General features: G+C 41.0%; 4 protein-coding genes across 5 annotated transcripts in view; 2 read left to right on the forward strand and 2 right to left on the reverse strand.

The window, feature by feature from the left end:
- tmem131l (transmembrane 131 like) overlaps window positions 1-10,979 on the reverse strand; it is a 33,080-nt gene extending 22,101 nt beyond the window's left edge. The window contains exons 1-4 of the mRNA XM_084464955.1: window positions 10,790-10,979; window positions 9,995-10,068; window positions 7,144-7,187; window positions 1,821-1,892 (exon numbers count right to left, since the gene is read on the reverse strand). Coding sequence (XP_084321081.1) covers window positions 1,821-1,892; window positions 7,144-7,187; window positions 9,995-10,068; window positions 10,790-10,913 — 314 coding nt within the window. The 5' untranslated portion in view covers window positions 10,914-10,979. The remainder of the gene's footprint in view (window positions 1-1,820; window positions 1,893-7,143; window positions 7,188-9,994; window positions 10,069-10,789) is intronic.
- A 1,011-nt stretch (window positions 10,980-11,990) lies between these two features.
- mnd1 (meiotic nuclear divisions 1 homolog) lies at window positions 11,991-17,402 on the reverse strand. 2 transcript variants are annotated; one of them, XM_084465241.1, is made up of 8 exons: window positions 17,284-17,402; window positions 17,010-17,075; window positions 16,520-16,577; window positions 15,462-15,610; window positions 14,816-14,890; window positions 14,525-14,639; window positions 13,039-13,083; window positions 11,991-12,553 (listed from the first exon to the last, which is right to left on the reverse strand). In XM_084465241.1, exons 1-8 carry the CDS (start codon window positions 17,284-17,286, stop codon window positions 12,447-12,449), a joined length of 618 nt encoding a protein of 205 aa, XP_084321367.1. In that variant the 5' UTR covers window positions 17,287-17,402; the 3' UTR covers window positions 11,991-12,446. The 2 variants fall into 2 exon arrangements, with proteins under 2 accessions (XP_084321367.1, XP_084321368.1); XM_084465242.1 differs by lacking the exon at window positions 14,816-14,890.
- Window positions 17,403-19,184: 1,782 nt separating this feature from the next.
- Window positions 19,185-22,317, forward strand: LOC311340213 (vascular cell adhesion protein 1-like). The gene is made up of 5 exons (XM_084465097.1): window positions 19,185-19,382; window positions 19,590-19,865; window positions 20,538-20,870; window positions 21,052-21,306; window positions 21,834-22,317. Exons 1-5 carry the CDS (start codon window positions 19,298-19,300, stop codon window positions 22,007-22,009), a joined length of 1,125 nt encoding a protein of 374 aa, XP_084321223.1. The 5' UTR covers window positions 19,185-19,297; the 3' UTR covers window positions 22,010-22,317.
- A 1,962-nt stretch (window positions 22,318-24,279) lies between these two features.
- Window positions 24,280-26,518, forward strand: part of LOC311341070 (uncharacterized protein) — a gene marked incomplete at its 5' end in the record, with an annotated part of 14,934 nt that continues 12,695 nt past the window's right edge. The window contains 2 exon segments of the mRNA XM_084465981.1: window positions 24,280-24,316; window positions 25,114-25,355. Of these exon segments, the coding sequence (XP_084322107.1) occupies window positions 24,280-24,316; window positions 25,114-25,355 (279 nt within the window).

Raw genomic sequence — 26,518 nt, forward strand, 5'->3', positions numbered from 1 at the left:
TCTGACGCTGATGGAAATGAATGGTGATGGTGACATCTTTCATCGATGCCCCAGAGTGTAGCATTTCCCGCAATACTGTTCACTGTCCACTCCACTCTGTGAGCACGTTGCAGTGCACACACTGACCCTGGTTTTGAGGGCAATGGCATAGTTAGGACTGAACAAATATTCTCAGTTGAAAAATGTATTCCTCTAAATAGGTTAATGGTCCTCTGAAATCAGAAGGAATAATACAAATATAATAGCAAAGAGCCATTGTTGTGCATCTTGTTGTGTTGTCATCTGTCTTGTCGGATTTCAGTTGATTAGATAGTGGACAACCAAATCTTTTAGTTCAAACATCTATTTTTTATTCAATGGAGTCCACTAAAGAAACCTTTCAGAAAAGACTGGGATAGCACCTACCACTCATATATGCAATTAATATTCAGTGAAATGCTTTGGGCAGAATAATAACAATGACAATTTACTTGATAGTGGATTAATTCCTCTAAAATCACCTAAATGATAGGGTTTCCCATGCACGTTTATTTTTACTAGTTAATTTGCCGATTTAAACTGGTGTGCAGAGCCATCATTTGGAGTGGAAGTGTTGTAACCCATTTCAGATATAAATGGAACGGAAACGTCTCTTAAAAACATAATTACAAAACACGAGTCATCGTTTTCAGGACTGTTTGGAGACACATGCCTCCTCACACAAATATCAACCATTGAAATGAAAAAGGTCATCGCCAATCATTGAAGGATTTCCTGCCTGCCTTTCCCCTTCCCCATACACACTCACACGTCACACACTTCAACATCCTACTGTTAGAGAGCCGGGGGCTGAACGAGACCAATTGTTAGGGCAGCAGCTGTGGTAAGCAGACAATATGACAAATGGAGTAATTGGCAAGAGGCAACAATGCCCCGTATCGGTCTCGACCTCTGCAGTAGAGCAACGCAGGGACGCTTGTAATGGGATATAGGAAGCGTGTTTATTTCACTTTGTTGCCTGGATAAGGGGAATTAAGTTTTGTTCTTCATAATGACAAAGCATTTAAGAAGAAAAACACTTTTGAGGGATATCACAAGAAAACATAAGAACATTGGCCATTTGGATGAGAAAAGGTTAACTTTAGCGTATCCAAATTAAAACTATTAATAGAACTAGTTTGTTTCACATCTGTGTGCTTTCTGCATTTTTCACATAACTTTGCATGCTATTCTAGACAGAAAAGTCCCTGAATCCTTCTGTTCCCATAGAGTGTGTGCACCCTGTATATTTTGGCTTTCAGCGGGACAAGGGGGACTTCTCCCCAAGCCCGACAAACAATCTGCTATTCCTGTTGTTTTGGAAGCCCGCAGAAATGAAGCCCTGCCCCCTAATATATTTTTCTCAGTGAGGTCACACTACCTCATTAAGACAGTGGCTGTTGGGAAAGAAAGCTCAATGCCATATAAGGCCGCCAGTGGTCTACATGTATTGTTATGGCCATGCGCTGCCTGACGAAACCGGCTTCCCCAGTCTGTGGGATCCATCCCCTTGACGTTTGTTACTATAGCGATGCCTCTGTAGTCTTCCGGTGATCCTCTCCAGAACCCAGGTTATGTAAAGACTGAGTGCATGTCTATTATTTATTTATAGACTTATTTATTACCAAGTTATTTTAGGACCAAGATTTCCACGTCTACGCGACGGTGATGCAAACGTCGTGTCGACACGTCAAATGAATATTCCAGAATTTCCTATACATATTTGAAGAATGTGTTTACGTCCCTTCTTCTGTTTGTCTGACCCCTTTGCCCTTTGAGGTAGGAGAGTGAAAGCCACTTACTGGGTCCTAAACTCCATGGCTGGCGGTAGAAAATGCAGGGGCCTCCCATTCTCCCATGCATTTGATGAAGAGCTGGTGGGGAAACAGAGAATTAATGAGACATTGGCTTAACCCTGTAACAATTTAAAGCAAACATTACAGTATGTATTATAGTATTATAGTATGATAAACCTAACCATGGATCAATTAGTATGCTTGACAATCATCCATTCATTATTACAGGGAAACAAGAGAACAATGTTTAATGGGCACTTAACCGTTACAAAGCTCAAATAGCACAGCGAAAAACAATTCATCTGAAAAGCTTTCAGTTCAAGATATTCTAGAGGATATGGAAGCCGATCTTCTGAGTTGTCAAGAGCACAAACAGCTAGCTGTGTGAATCTTTTGGTGTCTCACAGTTCGATTCTTGGAGTCACCATGCCATTGAAAACAGTTTCTCGGTTCAAAATCAACACCTACTCCGGTTCGCTGTGCGCTTGGAAAGGCTTTAGCCGAGTAAAGTGGGTATTTGATTATGTAGTTATATTTGAAAAAGTTAAATCAACTGATCACAATAATCCAAAAACACACAAAGGCAAACCTATGACAAAAACAATATTTGTTGAAGTTGTGATGGTTTCAGAATAGAAGGTAAGAAACGCGGTAGGAATAGATTTTTTCCACCACGCCTACTTGTAGAATTGAAATACTGTATACTGCTTTGATGTTTCTGAAAGAGCACACACACAAAGCTTTTCTTGGCCATTATGAAACATTTCACAAGGATATGCCTAGAGTTTGGCCTCACTGCTCACTTCATAGTCTGCTTGTCGTTCATAACCTTCAACAGCTGACAGCTCGTAAATTAGTCTATTGCATTCTGGGGTTTCATTCTGGTCAGGATGGTTAGCTAACAGGCAACAGACTTTATGTTGCAGGTGGTTTGCCAGGCGGTTGGAAAATAATCTTCTGCAATAACCAAATGGCACACAAACGATGATGCAAACGACAAATGTTTAAGATTAGATTGGAGGAGGGGGATCTTAAAAACAATGTTATTACAAACAAATAATGGCCATTGTTGTGATATAATGTTGAATATAAGAGGTATTACACAAACAATATCTTTGTCTCTCTGTACATCTGCCAGTTGAATAGGTACCTGGGCAAACAGTGTACAGAGAACACTGAGGTCTCGTTGTGAGACACCGAGTATGTTCAATTAGTGCAACACAGAACAGGAAGTTCTGTATTGCACGGACAACCACAACTCTATGTATGTATGTTTTGAGTCTACATGCCAACTCTGACCTCACCCAACAAAGTTGAGCCCCAAAGCATCCAACCAACCAGAAACTTCTGCTGATATGGATGATACCAGCGATTCACAGCAAGGAGATGAGTTTTGCTTGGACTGCCAAAGTCATGCATTTTGATTAAAACTGCACAGTATTGATCAATTAATTCATCATTGATCATGTAGCAATATGGATGAGAGCAATATCTGTATTGAAAAGTCTGCATAAAGCAGAAAAACTGCTTGTTTGGAAATCAAATTTTTAATGGACAGTATGTTTTATTTTGTATTTATTTGATATGGAAGATGTGTGATAGCTATATATTGTAGCCGACGGCTGTCATCACATTTTCCTCTGTGGTGGCTGGGTGCTAGGCCTGAAGAAATAATAACTCAGTGCGTTGTGGTCAAAACACTAAATTAACATGCACAGATGCATCAAAAATGACATCACCCTGTCGATACAGGGGCAATTCCAACTATTAATGTATGAAAAGTATGGCATCGCATAATAAAGTAAAATAAAAATATATTACGAAAGAAGGAGTCGCTGAAATATCTGACCTTGGTGCCAAATAATGCTATTTTGAAGACCACAATGGTGGAATGAAGTTTCACCATACAGTCCATAGGTGTCATATGTCCTGAACAGTCACAGAGCAGAAATGTCTGTCGACTTGTCCATGCTCGTTGTCAAGCAAGAATGAATGGGACTGTGTTTAATAATATCCAGAAAAACCTTTGCTGGCACCAAAGATCCCTTAAAAGAACGTGCTTCTCCTTCGTTTTTTTCAGCTTGAGGTAAAGCAACAAAGGACACATCTGGGTTAACGATTTATTTTAGCGTTCATCCGCAGTGGTAAAATGGAAGCAAATGTGATAATACATTGAAAATCAGCTCATTATTTGTACAACACCTGCCCTTTTATCTTCCCCTTGGTTTCTTCATCTTACAGTGTGCGTGCGCATGTGTGTGAGACAGACAGACAGACAGACAGACAGCAAAAGTTTAAAATGGAGTTGAAAAAGTCTCCAGAATGGTTTGACTAAACTGCAAGATCAACTACCACCTTGCACATGAAAACACCAAGTGTTACTTAATCCCCGCTTGCACCGGCAGTAGGAGAGCCTGGGCTGTGGTGTAAGCACAGAAAGAACGAGATCACGACGCTGATCATGAAAGTGGATGTGGAAACAGAGCGAGGTGTAGAAACTGTGCACCTATCCCCTGACCTTATCGCCCAGCTCTGCATTACAACCCTGTTTATGTGGACACAAATTTTGAGATTACGGTTTGACGCAGTGACATGCGTCTTCGGTTCCCACAGCCTCTCTCTGATGGACTAGAAACACATGTGGCACATTACTCCGTTACACTAGCAGGTGCCCAATACTTTAAACACTCTTCAGTCTATTCATTTCACTAAGAGACACCCTTTAAGCCTTTTTTTCTCTCGATTGATTGATTTAAATATATGTCTAATACACACACTGTAGGATTTGGCAAAACCTGCCTTGTTCATCAGCTATATTGTGTCAGTTGTATGGAAATAACTGCAAATCACAGTATGTAATCAAGATGACCCAACTATCTAATCAAATAGTAGCAGGATCTCCATAAAACTACAGTATTGACACATTTGTCAATACTGGTCTTTAAAGTGTCAGTGAACCCAAAATAGTTAGGTTAAACCATTAGGTTTAAATGTGTGAGTATGTCTTCTATGATCTTGAACATTGCAGTCTACGCCTTTGCATCACTGTTCCGAAAATCATTTAAGAGATAATTAAGTAGTCTCCACCCAACCAATTTGTGAAAGTTCTACTCCGTTCCGAACTCAAGTCCTGTTCTGTTCTTCTCGACATCTGTACGAAGGGAGGAAGTTGATGTCTGTGTCTGAGAGCTACCCAGACACTTATAGTTGAACGCTACTGAGTGTGGCCCATTTTAGATCAAACATCACTGTTACTCAACATCAGTTCTAGCTTAAAAGCAAAAGGTGCACAAAGTTGTCACTAGTCATAAGGAGAACCCATTCTCTCCCCCCTAACAGAACGCTCAGCCCAAACACTTAATTTGGTTTTCAGTGTTCAACTCTGCACACACACACACACACACAAAAACAAAATGATAGTGGCTGTCAATGGTCTTTTGATATTAGGCCTATTAATGAGCTGTAAGTTTATTGTTGTAAGGAAACAAGGAAAGTCAATATATTATTTACACATTCATCTTTTAACACATCAAACGCCAAGCTCAAAGTTTTTATCCCTTGCAGTGATATATTTACCTTTGCAGTGGCACAAGCAAAGTGGTTTTAAACGGAGGGAAAAAACAAACTCTCAACAAGCATGCTACTGAGCTCATGTCAGTGGTTCCGTCTACGGCCACAGTACAGAAATAACACGTTATGTTTGGCGCCATTTGATCCCCTGGCTCTCATTCAAATAAAGTCCATGTTAGCAATGAGTGACCTCAACAGACGGCAAAGGAGAGGTTAGCAGTAGAAAACTGCATAGGTCATACCTTAAGGCAGACACTCTATAATAAAAAGACAACCAACAAGTCCAGCCTGATGCTGTCAATATATATATTACTAAATCGATCGATTATTTCCCAAGCCCAGCCATAGAGAATGTTGAGTGAGAGTGCAGATAACGGTGACGCTAGTGAAAGTGTGAGTAAATAAAACAGATCAGGCATCACATTAAGTATAGTTGACATGTGACCAAGCCGTGTCACCAACTATTAGGCAACAATGCTGCAGTTCACTGTTTTTTACAGCGTTGATAGGCGGATAAAGTTGCTGATAACTGTCGTGGCAATTTCTTTATGAGAATGCGTCTAGGACAGGGGAGACTTCTAAATGCTAAAAAGCACACAACGGTTATGGACAATTAACCTATTTTAACGGTCATTTTGACTTCTTTTTTTTTTACTTTGAAGTCTGATGCCAATGAATGATGTCACCGTGCTGAGGCTGTGGAACAAACATTGAAGGCACACAGACAAAACGTCACAATAACCATACTTCTGTATAAGATGCCATTAAGACGTATAAGATGCCATTAAGACCTAAATGTTAAAATGACAGAACCATGCAAGAGGTTAAGGGAACAGCTTTAAGTGATTATATTCATTATTATTATTATCATCATAATTTAACCACCCCTGTTTCGTGTTTGTACCATGTTAGATCAATCCCAGTTAATTCAGTAAGGTTGAAAGATGCAACCGCTTTGTAACACTAAGTAGGTAAGGCAAGCAGTAGACACTGAATATTGAGAGCATTTCAGTGGTTACAGTAGCCTGGAAATCCAGATCCACATCTAGAAAGCTGTAGGGTCTGTCAACGAATAATGAAAATGGCCCAACTCGAGGGGCGGCACCAAGCATGCATTTGAAAATATCAATGCACGCAATTGGATCTATTGGATCAATCTACGACCAATCTGAAGAATACAAGGGGTGACGTACCCAGACCAGCGGAGCTAACCAATAGATAAGACTTTCCGTATACGATCGGTAAAACAGCAATGCTTTTGGCCCGCCTATATCAGATACACCGATGTGATTGGTTAATGTTCTGGCTTTGGGCAAGTGAGCATGAAGTGAGTATATTGCTCGTTCCCAGAGTGACTCGCTGAGCAAATTCAAATGATGCTCTCGCGAGAACTCTGGATTTCCAGGGTATGGTTCCAGAGGAATGGTGAAAACAAGGTTATGTTAACATTGTGCAACCGACTGCAATTCTCCCTCCTGTGTTGAATTTACCTGAGCAATATAGGATTATTTATAATAGGGGTTTTTGGGGCAAATAACTTGGGCAGTCAAGTTCTCCATCAGCCAGCAGTGGCCTTCGAGGTAAGTTACAGTGCAGAAAGAGCATCTTTGGCTAAAATGTCAGCTATATTATACAGTTAAAGTTGAAGCTTCCACTAAATCTCAAACTTACAAAAGGGGGTTGTGTCATGAATGTGAAATGGGACATTGAAGGAAATTGGGACATTGCTGTTTTCAATTGTGTCAACACAACAACCTACCTTTCTTTGAGGGGAAGACTATCTTTTCTTCGTTCTTCCTCCACCTACAAATGTAAACAGTTACACAACAAGGTCAAAAAGGGTCACATAACATTGTCAACAGGATTACTATTCATATTTGTTCATGATTACATTGAGCGGTTACTGTTAGTGTCTCTCTACAAGAGAACTTCAACTAGCCTTTTTACGATTTGATCCATTTACTTGTCTTCATCATTTTCTGCAAGAACCAAACCCAGGGACATGACACTGATAAAAATGTTGCTAATTAAATTAAAGTCTCAGACAAATCAAAAAGCGTAAAAGTATGAGTTCAGTTTTTTTGTTTTTACTCTGACCTGCCTCACTAAAAGGAGGAAATGACTTGGTTGAGAAGTAGAAAATTATATAATAACGCAACCACCAATGAAAGTGTGAGCAACCACACAATTTCTTAACATTAAGTTATTGCTCAGTGTTAACTTGTTAACCAGAAACAATAAGCAATAGTCTCTGTTAAACGTAGAATTTTGTGAATTAGTATCACAAAAGAATGACTTTTGCGAATTAGTTAATGTTTGTGGTGTGGAAAGGGGCTGAATAGTTACTTACTGGATGTGACCTATGTGTATGAAACAAGAGATAAACAGGAACTATAGCCTACCTCCCAAGTGTCTTTCAGGATGTGGAATGTAAGTTTCCATAGGAACTATCATAGCTTTTTCCGGCTGAAGCGGACAGTTATGATAAAACACCCACAGGTTTTAGCACATTTGTGTACTCTAACTGTATATAAGAAACAAACAAACAAATGTTTTTTGGAGAGGGGAAGATATTGAGTGGTAGTGTTTACTTCTGCATTTAACCCAACGTGTACATAGACTCTGGTCTATATCCGAAACAAATTAGTTTCTCAGATTACTATTAATAAAGCTGAATGATAAGGTCTCATGTCTTTATCAGTCATTCCAGTCTGACCAGATATGCCTGTTCAATAGTTCATTTCAACAGGTAAACATTGGCACATGGTCTCCATGCCAACTGCGGTGACAATGAAAAACATACGCTACATTCTGCCCTAAATGGTCTACATTGGAGCAGGAATGTCACAATGAATTGATAATTGGTGAGCTGGAGAACTTTATCCACCATCTTGCTGAGGGATCAGGGTATGGATAGAGACCAGAAATATAATGCAGCCTACATTTACCACTGCATGTGCAACTGACATGTACATATTGCCTTCCAGTATTTTATTGTGTATTTCATTTGTCTATTGTATGTGTTTTTGCATGTATTCTATGTTGTTTTGTTTCTGTTTTATGTGGACCCCAAAAGTAAAACTAGCTGACTATAGCAATTTCTGCTTCAGGCTTTTTTGTTTATTGTATTTTATTTGTTTATGGATAGCCAATTTGGGAGCATCATGAACAAATTCTGTGCAAATTAAAAACAATAAAAAACAATTGAATCCACAACCATTAATGTTCAGCAGTAAATCTTCAGAAAAACAATTAGTGAGGTGTAGTGAGGATGAGGATGATGAAAGATCTGCAAGTAAAAATCTAGTTTGACCAGTCTGACATGTATCAGAACAGACGGGATCATAACAGAATTATAGGTTCACACTTCAAAATCACTATGTTAGAGTGACCATAATTAAACTTTGAACTAACACATACAGTTGCAATCTTGCACAAATGCATACAAACACCCTCACATGCCTCATACCCTCTGCAAACTCTAGCAAATTATAGTCTTGCACCCATACAACCTTTCATGCATACACTACCAGATATCTATATCTACATACATACATCTTACGAAGATAAGGTGTATTGGCTGCAGCAAGGGTCTTATTTATGAGTGCAGAGATGCAAAGAAACTGCATTAAGTTGTTCTAGGTTTTTGATGTTTTGTGTTATAGGCCATTATTAAGTTGTTATTAAGATATGTCTTATAAGTCTCCAAAGATGTTAATCTAAAATCTGAACCAAATTAATGGTACAGTCAGCAATATTACTTAAACAATGTCATTAACTGTATCACATATATTAAAATTAGGATATCTGCCTATCCGTCTACAGTTGACATTCAATTAATGAATGACATACACCTTCAAAACCCTGCACTGAGAAAGGAAGTGAAACTTCTAAAATGCATTACAGAGACATACAGCATCTTGCACATACAGTCATTAATTTATACACATGTATTACAAACTGTAGCAGTGCATGTGAAAGCTTGTCATGAGCAGAGTAAAATTGGAATTTTAAAATATGGCATTAATTGCATGAAAATTTACATAAAACATATCACGTGATATGACAGATTCAACCGGTCTCATCATAATCTATAAAGACAAACTAAACCATTCCAAATAAAATCTTTGTAAAAATATATTTTATTTCATAATAAAATAAACCAACCACTAAGAGAAGAAAATGCCCATGGTCATCCTGTAACCTCTTTAACATTTTTCCAATAAGAAGTTGTATTGTAAACTACACAGCGCACATTTCCAGAATGGACACGATGTACAGATTAGAAAACAACGAGCCACATGGTGGGAGAAAGGGGGGCTAATGGCAACTTTTCTCCCGCCCTGGATGAGAACAACATTTGCATCTCGGTCCACCAAGACCATAATGGTTCACTTTTTCGATATAGTGTTTATTTCCAAACACGTGAAAGTCAAAGTTGCATGCGGGTCGCATATAAACAGCACATTACACTGCAACGCAGGGTCCAAAACATAACAATGGGGGCTGCACTGGCCATGCACGTGTAGATGGAGTCTAGTTATTGTCAAGAAAGGGGCAGACGCTACATCAATTGGCAATTTTTAACTGCAGAAATAAATGATTGTTACCTGAACTGGGACCATTGGCTCTCCATCTTCTGGTTGCCAGACCTCCACCACGCTGGTGGACATTTGTCTCAGAGCTTGGAATCAAAACACATAGATACGTGGTGTAGGCATTAATTATAGAATAGAAAGGTGACCCAAACACAGTGGGCAAGTACAACTGAATTGCATCATGTCAACGACTCCTTGTGCCATCTAGATGAGCCCCGCTGGACCAATATTACCGGATAAGACACAATAACCAACAACGCAAATACGTATTTTGGACAAAGGCTGTTAAAAAATGTTTAGCTTGCTGATTAGCAAAGCATTTAACATTAGCTCACTTGCTAACCGCAATATAAAAAGCAGTAGTAACGTTATAGCAACGACTTTACAGCAAATAGGACGGGGTTTAGGTTCATTTAATGTCATCCTTGTGTATTGTGCTTGCAGACCTTGTAAAACATTCGGGTGTCGCTGGCAGTCGCCCCTAAGCAGCTTGAAAAGCGTTTATCAACAGTGTTCGGAAACGGGGCTAACTTGGGCTAGCTATCCGACAAGACAGTATGGGATGAAACGCGTTTTAGAATATCCTTAAGTATACACATGGCAACACGAATACTGCACTGAAACTGAACGCAATCTCCGCTTTTCAACCCCAATGAGTGAAAGTCATGTTTGGCAAGCTAGCAAACATGTTTTTCCATTACGACTCGCCGTGGCTGTCAACTCAACCTAGCTGCTACCGTCCACTGCGCTAAGGCAACATTTCTAAAGGAAGGACCAGCTACACACACACATACATAGGCTACATACCTTGTAACTGAGCCCCTCCGTGCTGTAAGCAGGGTAAAAGTAGCTGCAGTACTCTTAGCAGTATATTAATCCACGTTTTCCTGTGACAGTGGCTGCCTTTTTGGACGTCCCGTAGCCCCGCCATGCTGCCCCTTCGCTAGCAGCCAGCAGCGTTGTGTTGGTGAGAGGCTTTCTCTCTCAGCCCAGACTGTACGGTGTGTGTGTGTGTGTGTGTGTGTGTGTGTGTGTGTGTGTGTGTGTGTGTGTGTGTGTGTGTGTGTGTGTGTGTGTGTGTGTGTGTGTCTCTCTCTCTCTCTGCTCGGTCCTCCCTCCCTGTTCCGCGCCCTGCTGCTCGGCGGAGTCCCACTATAGATGCAGTACATCTTCTACACACTAGTTCTCGTTTGTTTGTTGTTGTTGAAGTGTATCGTTCAATGCATGAGCTCTGGAATTCTGACCCTAATTACCAACAGCACGGGTGTAATTCTATCTTTGAATGCGTACAAACACGGAGGACTGTCGCTCATGTGCGAGCAGTGTCTGAAGAATTTAAAATGTGCTTTTGAGTGGTACAATCAGAAGTGGCTGTTTAATGTCATTTAACGCATTGTTTCTTTATTGAATGGAAAGTACCAAGCCAAGAACGTTCGCTTTCGCCCAACTGCAACACATAACCAACATATATTTTACCATTTTATTTTATTTCAAACGAGATCAAGGACCAAAATTATTACGGGTTTGAGCCAAACAATACTGGCAAGATAAAACGCTGTCATTGCCAGATATTATCGTAACTTATTAACAAATAGGCAGGGAATGCTGTCTATGGTAACACGTTACAGCGCGGTGGGCGTGGCATCCATAAAGATCCGGTGTCCAACGCTTGCTGAAGAAAATGTACTCAGTTGCAGTGCAACTTCAATGCTTCTATATAGTTCTATGCTAAAACGTTTAACAATCTATATCATTACTATCCTTGCAAATCGCACATTGACAGTCAAAGTCAGTAAATATCAAACAAAGCAAAGATTGTCTAAGTGTTATGCAACAGTCACTTTACATCCAAAGGTGTACATGAATTGACTTGCTTGGCAAGTTTCCTTTTACTTCCTGTACAATAACAAGCGTATAGCAATCCCCAAGTTGAATCAACAATTTTATTTTCAAAAAAAGTCAAGCGTATTTACAAGATGTATAAACTCCCTAATGAATATCATAAGTAAATATACAGTATAAATAAACAACATTTTTGTTGGCATATGGCATATAATATGGCGCGTCAACAACTTCCATTCTTTCCAAGACAAGCTCTAGCTTTACAAAAGGGGATTCAACAACAAAAACAAAATGGAAATCAACAAAACAAACATATAATAAAAAATGTTATAGTAACTAAAGTTTGTGGGTCATCTGTATTTTTTTAGAGGCATCACCATACCTCCTTGATCCCTCAAACACTTTTCTGGGTACAGGCTACTTGTTTATTACAAGCTAACTCCTAACTGACTACATACAATATATACATTTTTCATGGCAAAGCTCATCCAATTTTAACAAAAAGGTAACATGGTTCAACTTAATATTAATATAAACCTCACTGAATAGCAACTTAACTTATTGTAATTGGCTTAAGTTGTTTGGCAGCTATTTACCATGAACTGTGTTTGAGTAGATATGGTCAATCCATGTAGTCAAAGTCCTCAGGGATTCCAAAGGCTTTGTCAATGCTTCTGTCATCAAAGGAAAACTTTCTCTTTGCCCAGGACTTGATCGAAAAAATATTATCTGAAAAAGAAAAACTTGAATTGGAAATGGCCTGAAAAGGTACTTTGAAGCATTAATAGAAAAAAAGAGTGAGGGAATATAGCATACTCTTTTAAATACATTATAAGCATGTATTTAATGCAGAACCAATCTTGAAACAACATTCTTATTTTATTCTAAAAATAAATGTTGTGATTCCATGTCTGTGGGGTATGTGTTAACAAATTATATTCATTCAACTGTCTGGCTACAATTTCCAACCATAATAAATAAACAAATGTTATTCCATTCTGCTTCATGTAAAAACAGAATAGTAGACATTCTTTAAAGCTGGTTTGTAACTCGTATATTCAAACAATGATGAGTGAGTAAGCAAGCAAGCATGAGTACAATTTGGTGTACTAATTAATTAATCTCCATAGCTTCCACTCCCAAACAGGCACAGACAATGGACCTTCCATATGCTCGACCTCTCATGTTACAAGTGTCCAAGTTGGTTCACGTACCTGTCCACCGGTCGACAGCTTCTTTTGCCGTGTTGTTTGACTTTCCTGGGGGGCATAATTAGGTACAATAAGCACTCTGTATTGTGTATCTGTAGTGATTATTGCTGTTTTAGTAGTTGTAGTAAGAGTAGTAAACTGTTCAGAGGCATGGCTTACTATAGTTCAAACTGTCAACAAAATAATGTAAATGTTTGCCAAGTCAAATTTCATTTTAACTACTGTTCAAGGATTTGAATGTATTATTTGAGATAATGAGGTAGATAATTACATATAATCCGTAAAAAATTGGCCTACAACACTAAATAAAACTACCTATTATGCAGTAGTGGTGAAACATAATTAAGTTTAAAAAAAAAAAACCAACAACGTTGCTGTCACAAAGTATTCAGAGTGACTGAACATGCAGAGCAGGAGTGTCCCTCTCCTCATTGTGTAATCAATGTGGTCACTTGCTTTCATTGAAATCCAAACCATCACTCCACCAGCTGAGCGATTGGATTTCAACATACCTTACCATGACACATGACACATGATTAGCCATCCCCACCATGTGATTGGTTGACTTGCTTATGAATACAAGCATCCTGGATACTAACAATGTGACAATGCATCTTGCTTCTTTCGCAGTGGCCTTTGGATTTTGAGGTTTGGCTGTGATTTAATAACCTGGGGTACATTTAACCACCAAGAATGGGACCCCCTTTGAAACAATACATCTCTCTCGATGACAGCATGGAGATCCATCACTTTGACACTCAGTGGTGAAAACAACCATCCCTTGTGAGACCAGCATAGGTGAAATAACATCTCCTTCTACATAACTAGTGACACGCCCAACAACTTTAGACCTCAGACAAAAGTCTCAACTGGGCAGCGTCCGTTTAGCTCCCATAGGAACCAAGCATGGTTGCACACCAACTAAACATTCAAGCTAGCAGGCCAGGAAATGACAGGGTTAATTCTAAATACTGAGGGGTCAAGGCCCGGAAGTAGGTTGGCCCTCATCTGTTTGTAGCTATAATTTACACATCTCTTGCTTATAAAGTAAGTGGTGCACTTGAAAGTGAAAACATTTATGGTGTGGGAAAAGTTTGATTCGGACCTCTAATCCCTTTAATGTTAAAAATTATGTTTACGCTTTCCCCACTACATTTTAAGTTACAAATTTGGTAAAGTAATGGTAAGAGATCAGTGAAGATTATGGTTGGTTTATTTTCGATATTAGGTTAGAGGGTTAGGGTTTCAGCCCGTGGTCCTTTAAGCAGAACTGTTAACCCCAAACCATTTAAGTCGTGGTACTTCAAATGATTCTGAATGTCGATGGAGATAGTGTGTTTAAAATAGAACAGGCATTGCACCATATACAACGACATCATTCATATAGTAGGCTATATTTGAGTGCTTTTCTTCGCAAAGGAATATGTAACATTTGTTAAAATGATAAACCAAACCATGGGACTGAAAAACATCTTAAGTATATACTCACTCATTTCCTCAATCACTTCCGGGTCACATTCCTGGTACTTCTCTAACTCAGCTTGTAGCTGGACCTGCTCTTCTTTAAGGACCTTTAACTCCTTCAGCAGAGATTCACGTTCATTCTGTGCACACACACACACACACACACACACACACACACACACACACACACACACACACACACACACACACACACACACACACACACACACACACACACACACACACACACACACACACAGAAAATGGATGTATATTTAAATGTGTGGTTGGTATCGAGAGGTTTGATTGTTCTTACTGTTTCCTGGCGTCCAACTTTGGCCTTTTCCACAGCTGGCTCCACTAATGCTTTGCGCTGCTTTGCCTCAGTATGCTAAAGATTAAACCAGAGTTTTACTAGTTATAAGCAGATACTTCATTTCAAATTGACAAACAGTTAATTAAGGAACAACAGTAAGTCAGAAGTTAGGCATCTAGCTCGAGGAGGACAACAGGTTAGACACAGGGGGAATCAAACCCAGTACCTTTCAAAGCTACGACACTAGCTACTGGCTATTTCAACTTTTTTCTTCATATCGTTAGCCTCATAGCATAAGTGCCCAAGTCATATTTTTGCCAAATTGTGATATCTAACCTAACTCTACTCTCCTAATGCTGCTGATTCACTGTGTTTCATTGGCAATATCCTAAGCCAATCTGAGTTATTTTACATTACATAATCACTATCTGCCCGAGTCATCTATTTGACTTAAGCATTTTTAACGCTAAATACAAGATGAACCATAAAATATGTCTTAGGCAATTATGGAATGAGGCTAACGATATGGTGATGCTATCGACTTGAGACACCTAACCCCCAACTTGAAGGATCCATCTCTGTATTCACGCTCAGTATATCCTGACTACAAATACTATATAGAAGACTGCGATGGAATCTCTGTCACCTGTTTCTCCAAATCCTGGAGTTTACGCTTGCGGGCGTGCAGAGCTTTGCTGGGGAAGGCCCAGAAGTAGTTTGACGTTCCCACTCTCTCAGAGTCCACCATGTTGTCATCCACCAAGCTCTGCAGCACGTCCTTCACAGACATAGGTGCTTCAGGACCATGGAGACAGAGTATGTTTCTCATTAGTACCACACATCCCACTTTCCAATGATGCAATTCTATACTGATGAAGATGAAAATACTGGCTGGTAGATAGAAAAGCCTTCTTTAGCTCAATAGCATGGAAGCTTGTTTTCACAAAACCTCTGATAATACAACAAAATCTGAAATAGACAAAAAGAAGAAAAAAAAAACATGAAAAAACATGTATCCCAAATGCGATACAGAATGGAATATTGAATTTTAAGATGACTTGTATAAAGAGCAAGAGGTCCTCAAATTGTGCGGTGGTCAACCTAATCCATATGGAGACTATGGGAAGAAATCAGCCTACACAGCATGAACATAAACAAGCACTGTGCCAGATTGTTGCAGAAGGATGCCAATAGGACAACTTTTGGTTTAGTTTCTTGAGAAGGTGCTTTGATGAATGCATGTTCTGGTTCTCACTTAATGGCATGTGCACAATGCACCTCTAGCTGTACCTGTTGTGCAACAGAAGGTTGCATCACATTCTACCATTTCTACTGGGGCCAATACACACTTCTTAAACATCTGAAGCAGCAACTAGACCACCATGCAGCCTTACATACATGTTCTATACCTGATCACTTGACACTTAAAGACAGCTGCACTGGAGAACAAAAGCAAGGACTGGTTATGATAGTTGTGAATGCAACAACGTTGAAACTGCCTTAGACGATAGATACCACCATTATGTACAACATCAATATTATTTTGTCTAGTTGACCCACTGCCCAAGAGGCCACTATTCCATAGGATGAAACAACATCCCCAAGTAATCAAATGTTTGACTTTCCTACATTTCTGCAATGCATGTGTGTCTCACATTTCAGCACTTCACCTGTCCCACTTTCCACACTGTGATCTGCACTCACTTATGCCTTTGGTCTTTGGAGCAATTTTTTCAATGTCTTTCAGCTGAAAGACATCTTTCTGGAAAGAGTAAGAGTATGGGATAATATAATGCATTATTATAGGTAGTTTCCTCATAGGAGTACTTTTTTATCGTATCGAGATGATGTCATCCCTCATCCTGTTGCACAGCATCACAGTACACATGAACAGGGATGCAAACGCATACACAAACTTGATGTAAATTTACAATCATTAACAAATGCATGCACTGCACACGCAAAACAGGATTCTGAAAGGGCTTTAGTTGCTATGGAAACCTTTACCTTTACCTTTACCCTACTCCATATGTTCGTAAGGAGATTAAACATGGTACACACCTACTACTATGTACATTAATTACAAACAAGTATAATTGCGATCACTATTTACTGATCGATTCTTGGAAATATATTTTCAATTGATTGCAATTATATTTTCAAGCCTATGGATGAACTAGGAGAGGCAACTTACCGTTTCGAAAAAAATCTCCATCATGCGACTTCTCTTCTCTTCCAAACTTAGCCCTTTCTTTTTTGACTGTAAAGTGGAATGACAGTTATTTCATTTCATTTTGGGAGGACTAATCAAAACACTTGAATCGTACTTAACAGAGGCGCAATGGATGTGCCAAGTTAACACTCAACCGAGAAACTGCAGTCAACATTAGAACTGCATGGCCAACTACTAACATTACTTCTACTTTTCGGAGATGAGATCACAATTAGATATGCAGAACTTCACCTACCATTGTGATAAAATAAATAAGATCGGCTACCGTGTCAACCTAATTCGTTTTATGTAAATTATATCGTATATGATAGCGGAAAGGTGCCGGAGGCAAGAACGTTTGAGCGTACAGATGGCCACCGTATTTCCCGCGGTGGCCTGTCATAATCGACACTTCCGGTTCCTAGAAAAAGAAGGAGGGACCAATGAGAGGCGCTGGGCCGGGGCCACGGTTGTTGTTTGGTGTCCCAGCTGTGGAAATGCAAAATGACAACTTGGCGGGTTTGTTTAAGTGATGCAATGGGGATTCAGTTAATGCGTATCGGTTTTCTTGTTAGGGTATAAAGTTAGAAAATGAATTTATTTTTGGGGGTTTAGAGAGAGATATTGTATGTTTTATAATGGGAAATCGTGAGGTCAGGATGAAGGTATGGTTATATTGGGGTTACATTCGATAATTTTTGTACAACTATTTGGAATTCAATTGGACACCTTTTACCCATTTCCCTGATGTAGACTGTGCTTGGCCTGCACATTTCAGATAACACACGTCGGAAACAGAGCTCTATATAATGGACTCATAGCTCCCTCTTGTGGTGTTATGCTTTGCCAATGTCAAAATGGCATGAAACACACTGTCGTCTCTATTTCTATTTCGTTTTATATCTTGACATGCGCTCCGTGAACAGTAGTAGTGTGGCTATGCTTTGTCTTAATTATAGCACTATTTTTTTACACATTCATTTGCCTTCCGGCCGGGGTTTTCCAACAGGGCTTTGCGAGTTTGGGTATTTCCATAGGGTCTAGCTCGTTTCTAATGAGTAGCCTAGCTCACCCCCCTGATATGACTAATAGGCCTAAACAAAAAAAGTAGCCTATTTGATTGTTGAAAAGCCTTCGGATTATAATCCGTTTTAGGGCCTCCCCCAATGTAGCCTAGGCTTTTCCTCCGGTAGCCTAAACTGTGATAAAGACAGGTAACAGAGGAATTTTGGGGACGGTTTCTGTTTAGGTTCAAGACCTAAATAAATACATATTAGGGCTGGGCAAGTTAACGCGTTAATTACGCGTTAAGGCACTCTTGGTTTTTTTTCTCTCTTATTTTATTTTATTTTTATTTTTACTTTGATTTTGAAAGGTTTTGCCCACAGAATGTCGACATTCATATTATAAATCATTTTTGTTTTTAGTTCCATTTACTTCCATTATAGTTTTTAGTTCCATTTAGGTTACTACATTAAATTACACTTAATCAGACTGCCTGATTACAATTGCAGTAAGTGACATCCTGTTTACAATTCCCAAATCTGTGGCGCTACTTATTTGAACTTAACTACACTTGTAGTAACTGTTGGTTTACAATTGTAGGTAGGCCTACTCATTAACTGCCTGTTTACAATTCCCAAAACGGTGGTGTTCCGTAAGTTTCATATTCAACCCACACTGAGTGAGTCAATAAAACTCCCTCAAGATCACTTGGCCTAGTTTATGCTTATTAAGTACGTTTGGTATGAATGATTATGTGTCATTCCATTTGATAATCTCATTTAACTTAAATTGGAGTGGATTTAAAATAGGATTTTAAAAGTGAGATTAATCGCGAGTTAACTCACCACTATGCGATTAATAACTTCGTTCGTTGCCCAGCTCTAATCAATATATATTGGCCTATATATAGCATTATCTTCGCACATACGTCTTGCATTTGTTTGACATATTCAATGTGGAATTAATAGCCTATGTTGAGATCACTCTTCTCACCTCCTATTTTCCGCGCAGAGCAGTAGGGTATAACAGCTCAGTAGTTCTTCCCCTCTACGGGGCGGGAATCCACGGGGGTTCACACACACACACACACACACACACACACACACACACACACACACACACACACACACACACACACACACACACACACACACACACACACACACACACACACACACACACACACATTCCCTTTCACTTCTGATCTAGATCCAGACTGTTTGAGCTCTTTCGGACGGTGGTCGTCGATCTAATTATCCAAAAAGATGGATATGTTGGCTCTTTGTCTGAGTTTCTATCTCGTCGTGTGCATGTTGGAAGTGCTTCATGGGAGCGATAACGATTGTAAAGGTGAGCCATGATCATTTTAAATAGGCCAAGGGGCTAACGGTACCAATTGTTACTTTAATTCATCGCACGTCGACATTAGTTACATTTTAATGATCTACATTACACATCGTTACAATTCATAGGTTAAGACAATCGCGTTTCAGAACAAAAACAAATCTGTTCCGGAAGAATAACATGTCTTTTACTTTCTTTGTCGTTTTCTCACAGGTTGTGTTATTGTACTCACTCCCTCCGGAATAGTTGTGCAATATGGATCTCCATTCTCTGCCGACTGTTTTTCGTTGTGTGGAAACGGCACTTGTTATAAAGACCTCAAATGGGAGACACCGACGGGATCGTATAAAACGCTTAGTACCTCGGATAACGGAATCAACAAGACGATCGTACGGTTGATTGTGGACAAGGCCACAGAATGGGGCATGAGGCCCATGTGCTACATGGAAGATGATGACCGTTTCACTCTTCTGCCTGTCACCTTATACAGTAAGTTATATCACCATGCTGGAGGAGATCTCTCGCTGGAAGCAATACGAAGTGTTTTATGGTGGTCAAATGTTATCGACAAAATATAGCGGATTTTAGAAAAGTCCTCTTATAAGTTTACCGTTTTGATAATGACCTGAACTAAACACTAACTATGCAAGGGCTTTGATCTGTGGGCCCTACGCTCGATCACCATGGTGTTAACTTGGAAGATAGTAAATGACTGAACAAACATGACCGTCATCGAGTTTGACACATTTAAAGATAGGCCCTATTCTGCGTTAGAATCAGAAATTCCTTCTCATCACTGTCTGCAGGTGTTGTGAGCCCACTGCTTTCCGAGCTGTCTGGTTCCGAGTGTGACACGACATGATCGCGCTTCCCCAGACGAGTTCTCGTCTGCACGTTCGTCGCAATTCCACAAACTTACTACTCGTGTTTTATTTTGTTGTTTATTTTTGTTTGTTGCAATGCAAAAGGTAACCAATTGTCTTAAACCAGCCCAAGCCGAGATGAACCCCGGATACTATTATGACAATGAGAGGAAACATACAAAATACGGGTAGTAAGTTTGTGGAACTGTCCAGATAGCTCGGAAATCAGTTGGCTCATAACACTGGCAGTAGGTGTAGTGCAGCGTGCTGGAGCTGACTTTAGTATTTGTGTTTGCAGAACCTCCGGAAAACGTATCCATCAGCTTTGCAAACCACACTGGCCCACTGCTTGAAGGACATCAGTACGTCCTCCAGTGCCGTGTCCAGGACGTTGCTCCTGTTCAGAAACTCGCAGTGACCTTCTACAGCGGAGAAACCGCGCTGGGCCTGGTACAGTCCAGCACGACCTCTGTGGGAAAACCGGTGACAGAGACGTTCACCGTCAATATCAGCTCCAGCAGAGAGGACAATGGGGTCCAGTACGGGTGCGAGGCCGTGCTGAATCTGGGACCACAAGGACCAAATCCACCTCCTGTAGGGAGGTCAGACCGCCTCACAACCACCGTATACTGTGAGTTTAGTTCAAATATTAGCCGAAATAAACACGTGAGTGGCTGGGTGGTCCGTTTCAAAACTATAACTTCATGACCTCTGCAATTTGATTATAAGCACAGCCTGAGAATTTGCTCAGTCAGTGTGTTTATCTTCAAATGTTGAGCTTTTTTTTAACTTACCCCTTTTTTCCTCATCAGTTAAACCTAAGATGGTGCTTGAGTCTAGGCCAGATCCTATCTCCATCACAGAAGGGGAAACGTTACAGTTGAACTGCACAGCGCATTCCAACCCCGATCCAGTCTACAATTGGACCGGTCCTGACAACACCACCGTCGGCAGAGGCAGTGTTCTCACCATTCAGGCGGCTGGTTTCGAACACGAGGGCCAGTATGTTTGTACCGCCAGCAACAGCCAGGGAAGCACGGCTACCATGTTCAACGTGGACATCCACGGTGGGTTCAATGTGTTCAACCTGTCTGCTTCTGAAGCGCATCCTTTCCAAATTTGTATTTTACAAACCCGGTCTTCTTTTATAGTTAGGCAGGCTCCAACCTTGATTGAACGCTCAGCATTGGGATTGTAGTTAACTTTGCCGGACGGAAGGGCCAGTAATGACAAGGAATTTCTGATTCTTACTCATCATAGTACAAATACCCCTAACCCCCGAACCCTGACTAGAAATAGGATAAAAACAGAAAGGTATTCAACATATCTAAACTGAAATAACCCTTACTGGTAACATTGTTTGCATCCTTATTTCTAACTTGCTTAACAAAACTGAATGAGGTATGTAGGCCTGCTTAAGGGGGTTTTGTTTATATGGTATGTATTCCGGAAGTGTCGAGGAAGTCTCGTGGTTAGCAACCTCTTGAGCAATAGAACCCTTTTAGAACTGATCGCATTCAGACTGAGTGATTGTTTTTTTTTCATGGTTCTCCTTTCGGTCCATCCGTCTGTCTGTCTCTCTTTCTTTCTTTAGTTGACTGGTTGCCCATCATCGCGGGCGTGGTAGCGCTGTTGTTGGTCATCGGCGCGGCCGTCGGAGTGTTTGTGTACAGAAGCCACTACAGAAAGAACAGGACGGGACACTACAAACTGAAGGAGGTGTTCCGCAGAAACAGGGGCAATGCTGGGTTTTTGGGTGCGGCCATATAGCTGCCAAATGCAATTCCTGGAATGAGATTACTGTTCATCCTCCCATCTGAGTTGTAATACATTACTCATTGGTGTCCTCCTTTGTGGTCTGGTATCCATGACCAGACCAAAGCTATGGGGAATGCTTTTTACGTTTTTTGAAGTGGAATTCATAGGAGTGGGTTATTGTAATGAACAATATTTTTGTATAGGCCGTTCTTTCTTGACACGATTTTTATATGATGATTGGGTGTGCTTTTGAATAAGAAAATTGCCCTCCTGCTGTACAATTGAATCAACTTTTATTAAACACTTTTGAGGTTAAACAATTTTCTGTCTAAATTCTGTAATGGGGGTCTGCATAACAGCTTATTACAGTGTACAACAAATGTAATTTCAAGTCATTATACTTTTAAACATATATATTTCTTGAAGTTTCTTGAAGCCGTATTAAGAGTACACAATCCAGGCAAATATTAACCATGCAGAAGATATGTATTAAGGGGTTGAAGACCAGCTCGGAGGCCTAGGCTGCAGTAAATAATGACGCATAATTCAAATTCATTTATATGTATCAGGTCATGTCAAATCATGTTTGACGTCAATTCCAGTTTCACTTCTCCTCCAGTTGCGTAGCTCTTATTTCCCACAACACCCCCCATTACTCCCTTCTTTAAACCCGTCATCGGCTGGTGTTCTCACTACGTCACTCATCTTTCTGTGAACGGATGTCTCCGTCGGCCGTCACCCGACCCTCTGCAAGGGAAGGGGGGGGACGGACGTGTGTGTGCGCGCCAAGCGTGCTGAGGAGCTGGGAAGACAGCCAGAGCTATCTGTCGGACCACCCTCACCTGGTGTGAATGGAGAGCGCCACTCAGCAGGTCACCATGTGATTAAACCAAGAGGTGGATGAGGTGAGACAAGCATTATGTTGATGTGCGCACGTTTCCTTTTCTATTATGGTTTGTTCTGTGTCTATTTTTATTTCAATGTATATCTACATTTGTGGAGTTTGTGATTTCTTTATTTTTTTCAAAGGGATTTTGGGATTTTGGGCTTTTATGAACAGGAAGTGGCCAGCCATCTGGTACAGGGCGGCAGGTCAGAATTGAACCTGGGTGTACGCTACTAGGTGTATGACCTGTTTGGGGTTATAGCACTAGCAGGTTTACCCCAACAGACGGCTTTACACTGGGATTATTCTCAGGCCCACTGTGGATAAAAACCAAATACAAATGTCTGCTAAAAGACTAAACATGTTTGAGTTGATGGGGTGGATCCTGCTCCAGAGACGGGCGTCGATAGAGCAGGGGGCCGTAGCGGACCGTGGTGGCGCAGGCCCCTGTAGAAATTAAAACCTCTTCTGATTGCTGGATCCCATCGTGCAAATGAGTATTCTTTGGTTGTTTTTTGCTGGGTTGTCTTTGGTTGTTCTCCCTTTTTTTTAATCTCCGTAACAAAACAGGAAAGAAGGCATAACCCCGCCCCTTCCAGTTTCCTGTTTCCGGACCTGGCTCTGTGCCGTCTCCCACTAAGGAGGACTGCCGGATCACAGATTACCCTATTGCTTTTGTTGGTGCATTTTCACTTTCACTTGAGAATGAATGTGATTGTTCAATTTGTGTGTGTGTGTGTGTGTGTGTGTGTGTGTGTGTGTGTGTGTGTGTGTGTGTGTGTGTGTGTGTCCGCATGTGTGTGTGTGTGTGTGTGTGTGTGTGTGTGTGTGTGTGTGTGTGTGCGTGCGTGCGCGTGCGTGCATGCGTGTGTGTGTGTGTGCATGCATATGTGTGTGTATGGCTTGTTCAGACAGAGGACAAGCTGAAGGAGTGGTTGCGCCCAGAGTCATATCCAGAACAGGAAGAAGGAGGAGCAGCAGGAGGAGGAAGAGGAGGAGCAGGAGGAGGAGGAGGAGGAGGAGGAGGAGCACCAGAAGGAGGAGGAGGAGGAGGAGAAGCAGCAGGAGGAGGAGTTATGTATATATCCCCATATCATTATATAGTTATGACATGGGGATTACCAGAGGTTATTTCTATGTGTTATGTTATTACATTTCAAATTATGTTAGTACAACGAAACATTTTGTTTAAATATTGCATGGACAATGGCTTCTGGTTACTGGGCAGCACTGTACAGCGATTGGGTTTAAAATGTGTTCATCATTCGTCTGTTTAATCAGTTGAATCTATGGAGCTATGTGTCACAACTCAAGCATGTAGTCCTTGCTCCTTGTGTTCAGATGTCCCAGCATAAGTGTCACATTCATTTGGTCATCTTTACCTCACCTTAAGGACATGCAGAGGGGGCTCCACATGTCGCAGGAGGCCCTCGGCAAACCGGAGCCCTCCGTGAGGGAGTGGTTCACATGAACTGTTGAACGGTTAAACGGTTCCCATCGCAGCCTCGCGCACTACGCATCCATCCGCTCTAGACATTCTGGATAAAAGCATCTTACCCAGATGGGAAATTGCATTAGGGAGCAGGGTAGTGGAAGTAGCTAGGCTGATGGTTTGATAGCCAACGTCCGCAACATCCTTGAGCAGCATGCCTCTAACCCCGACCTGCTCCTGAATGTCACGTATAACGACGTAGCTCTACGTGTTTGTGAGAAGGTGAAAATTCCTTCTCACTGTCTCTCCCCTTCCGTCATATTGAATGTGGTATTTGGACTTCTGTAGCAGTAGAGGGGCAGAAGGTTATTCCAGCCTTGGCCAGGGATCTTCCTCTTGTTGGACTGATTGGCTTATTTAAGGGGAGTCTCCTTTTGGGGCTGAAGGAGGTGCTGGCTTGTGGAGAGGCCAGTACTAGAAGCACATGGTTATGTGATGTGATGCTATGCTCATTTATGCTAACAGTCTTTTCTTTTTGGAACATTCCTTTATTTTGTAACCAATGGATTCATTTTTGTTTATTTATTTTTGGACTGTTTTGGAGTAAATAAAACTTCGGAGTAAATAAAAACCCACTTTTTTGTCCGAACACAATTGCCCTCGTTTTTTGCCCCACACTCTCCAATCCGCTTGTCCACCATATCCCGAATACGTGGGCTGACCACGCCGGTCCCTCACAATGTTAACAGACGTAACCAGAACAGCCACTGTGAGAACCTGAAGGGCGGTTTCTTGTAGGGAAACAGCACAAGCAGGAGGCCGTGTTCCCCATGACGCGCCGTATTGATTGCGGGCTCTGGACTCCTGGCTCTGGACTCCTGGCTCTGGACTCCTGGCTCTGGACTCCTGGCTCTGGACCCCTGGCTCTGGACCCCTGGCTCTGGACCCCTGGCTCTGGACCCCTGGCTCTGGACTCCTGGCTCTGGACCCCTGGCTCTGGACCCCTGGCTCTGGGAAGGGACAGGGATGAAGAAAGGATGGTGAGGAGGAGTCACAAGACGCTTGAGAAGAACAAGGGCCGAGTCAACCTACCACTGACTAACGCACAGAAACAATCCCATCTTCAATTTGATACACGTGTGCCATGGACATGAATGAAATTATTACACAATTAAAAATGATGTGTATACAGTATAAATATGACAATTTTACTATAATAACTAGAAAATGCATTTCCTGCAGAAAATGTGGTGGGTGTGCAAAGTGAGGTTGAAAATGTGTTTTAGTAAAGCCACATAGTTTAAGACGTAAAGAAATGTTAAATGGCTTAAATCAAGTGAAGGGATTTGCAGTAAATGGAGTAAAGTATGGTTTTGACCTTATTCCTTCACATCTATCTAGTCCATCGAAATAAGCTCACAAAATGATGAGGCTTATACCGTTGGACTCCGTGGAGTCTCAGCTCCCATATGGCATATAGACACATTTGTCTAGATAGCATGACGTGAAAAAGAGCCATTCCTAACACTTCCTATGGGGTTGCCACAGAGACTGTGGAGGTCAGTCCAGCTGTAGCAGACATCCCAATAGGTTTGTCAGAAGTCTAAAGACTTAGTCTACTCATGTATTTTAAACGAAAACATAAATGTCCTGTTTTGGTGTCATTTTCAGATGTCCAAAAGAAGAAGAATATATGTATAACCTGAGCTCTGTCTCAGTTCTCTCTCTCTCTCTCTCTCTCTCTCTCTCTCTCTCTCTCTCTCTCTGTTTCTCTGTCTTATCTATCTCTATCTCTCTTTCTTTCTCTCTTTTCTCTGTTTCTCTGTCTCATCTCTTGCTCTCTCTTTCTCTTTCTCCTTGTCTCTGTCTCATCTCTCTCTCTCTCTCTCCCTCTCCCTCTTTCTCTCTCCCTCTGTCTCTCAGCCCTCCCTCTCCTTCCCTGACTCATTCTCTGTCACTCAGTCTTTCATAATTAATGGTGGGGTTTGATTGAGTGGCAAAGCTTCTTTGTGCAGTCACTCTTGTAAATAGAAAGCAATCACCGCGGGCTGCGGGCATACATCACATCTCATTAACGCCTGTGAAAGCCTGGCAAGGGACAAAGCATTAAAACAGCACAACGTCCCACTGGGTGGGCGTGTCCATCCGTGTGGGCGTGTCCATCCGGTGGGCGTCTGTGTCTGTATTCATGTGTGTGTTTGTG

Source organism: Micromesistius poutassou (genome assembly GCF_964030765.1).
Source record: "Micromesistius poutassou genome assembly, chromosome: 3".
NCBI classification, from domain to species: domain Eukaryota; kingdom Metazoa; phylum Chordata; class Actinopteri; order Gadiformes; family Gadidae; genus Micromesistius; species Micromesistius poutassou.

What these genes read in the sequence shown, in the direction of transcription:
- LOC311340213 (XM_084465097.1), top strand. Translation starts at nt 19,298, where the DNA reads ATGGATATGTTGGCTCTTTGTCTGAGTTTCTATCTCGTCGTGTGCATG. An exon ending in TCTGCCTGTCACCTTATACA is followed by an intron (nt 19,866 to 20,537) that starts GTAAGTTATATC and finishes TTGTGTTTGCAG; the next exon opens with AACCTCCGGAAAACGTATCC. An exon ending in GTTCAACGTGGACATCCACG is followed by an intron (nt 21,307 to 21,833) that starts GTGGGTTCAATG and finishes TTCTTTCTTTAG; the next exon opens with TTGACTGGTTGCCCATCATC.
- mnd1 (XM_084465241.1), bottom strand. An exon ending in TCCAGGATTTGGAGAAACAG is followed by an intron (nt 14,891 to 15,461) that starts GTGACAGAGATT and finishes TTTAATCTTTAG; the next exon opens with CATACTGAGGCAAAGCAGCG. An exon ending in AGCTGTCGACCGGTGGACAG is followed by an intron (nt 12,554 to 13,038) that starts GTACGTGAACCA and finishes TTTCTTTTTCAG; the next exon opens with ATAATATTTTTTCGATCAAG.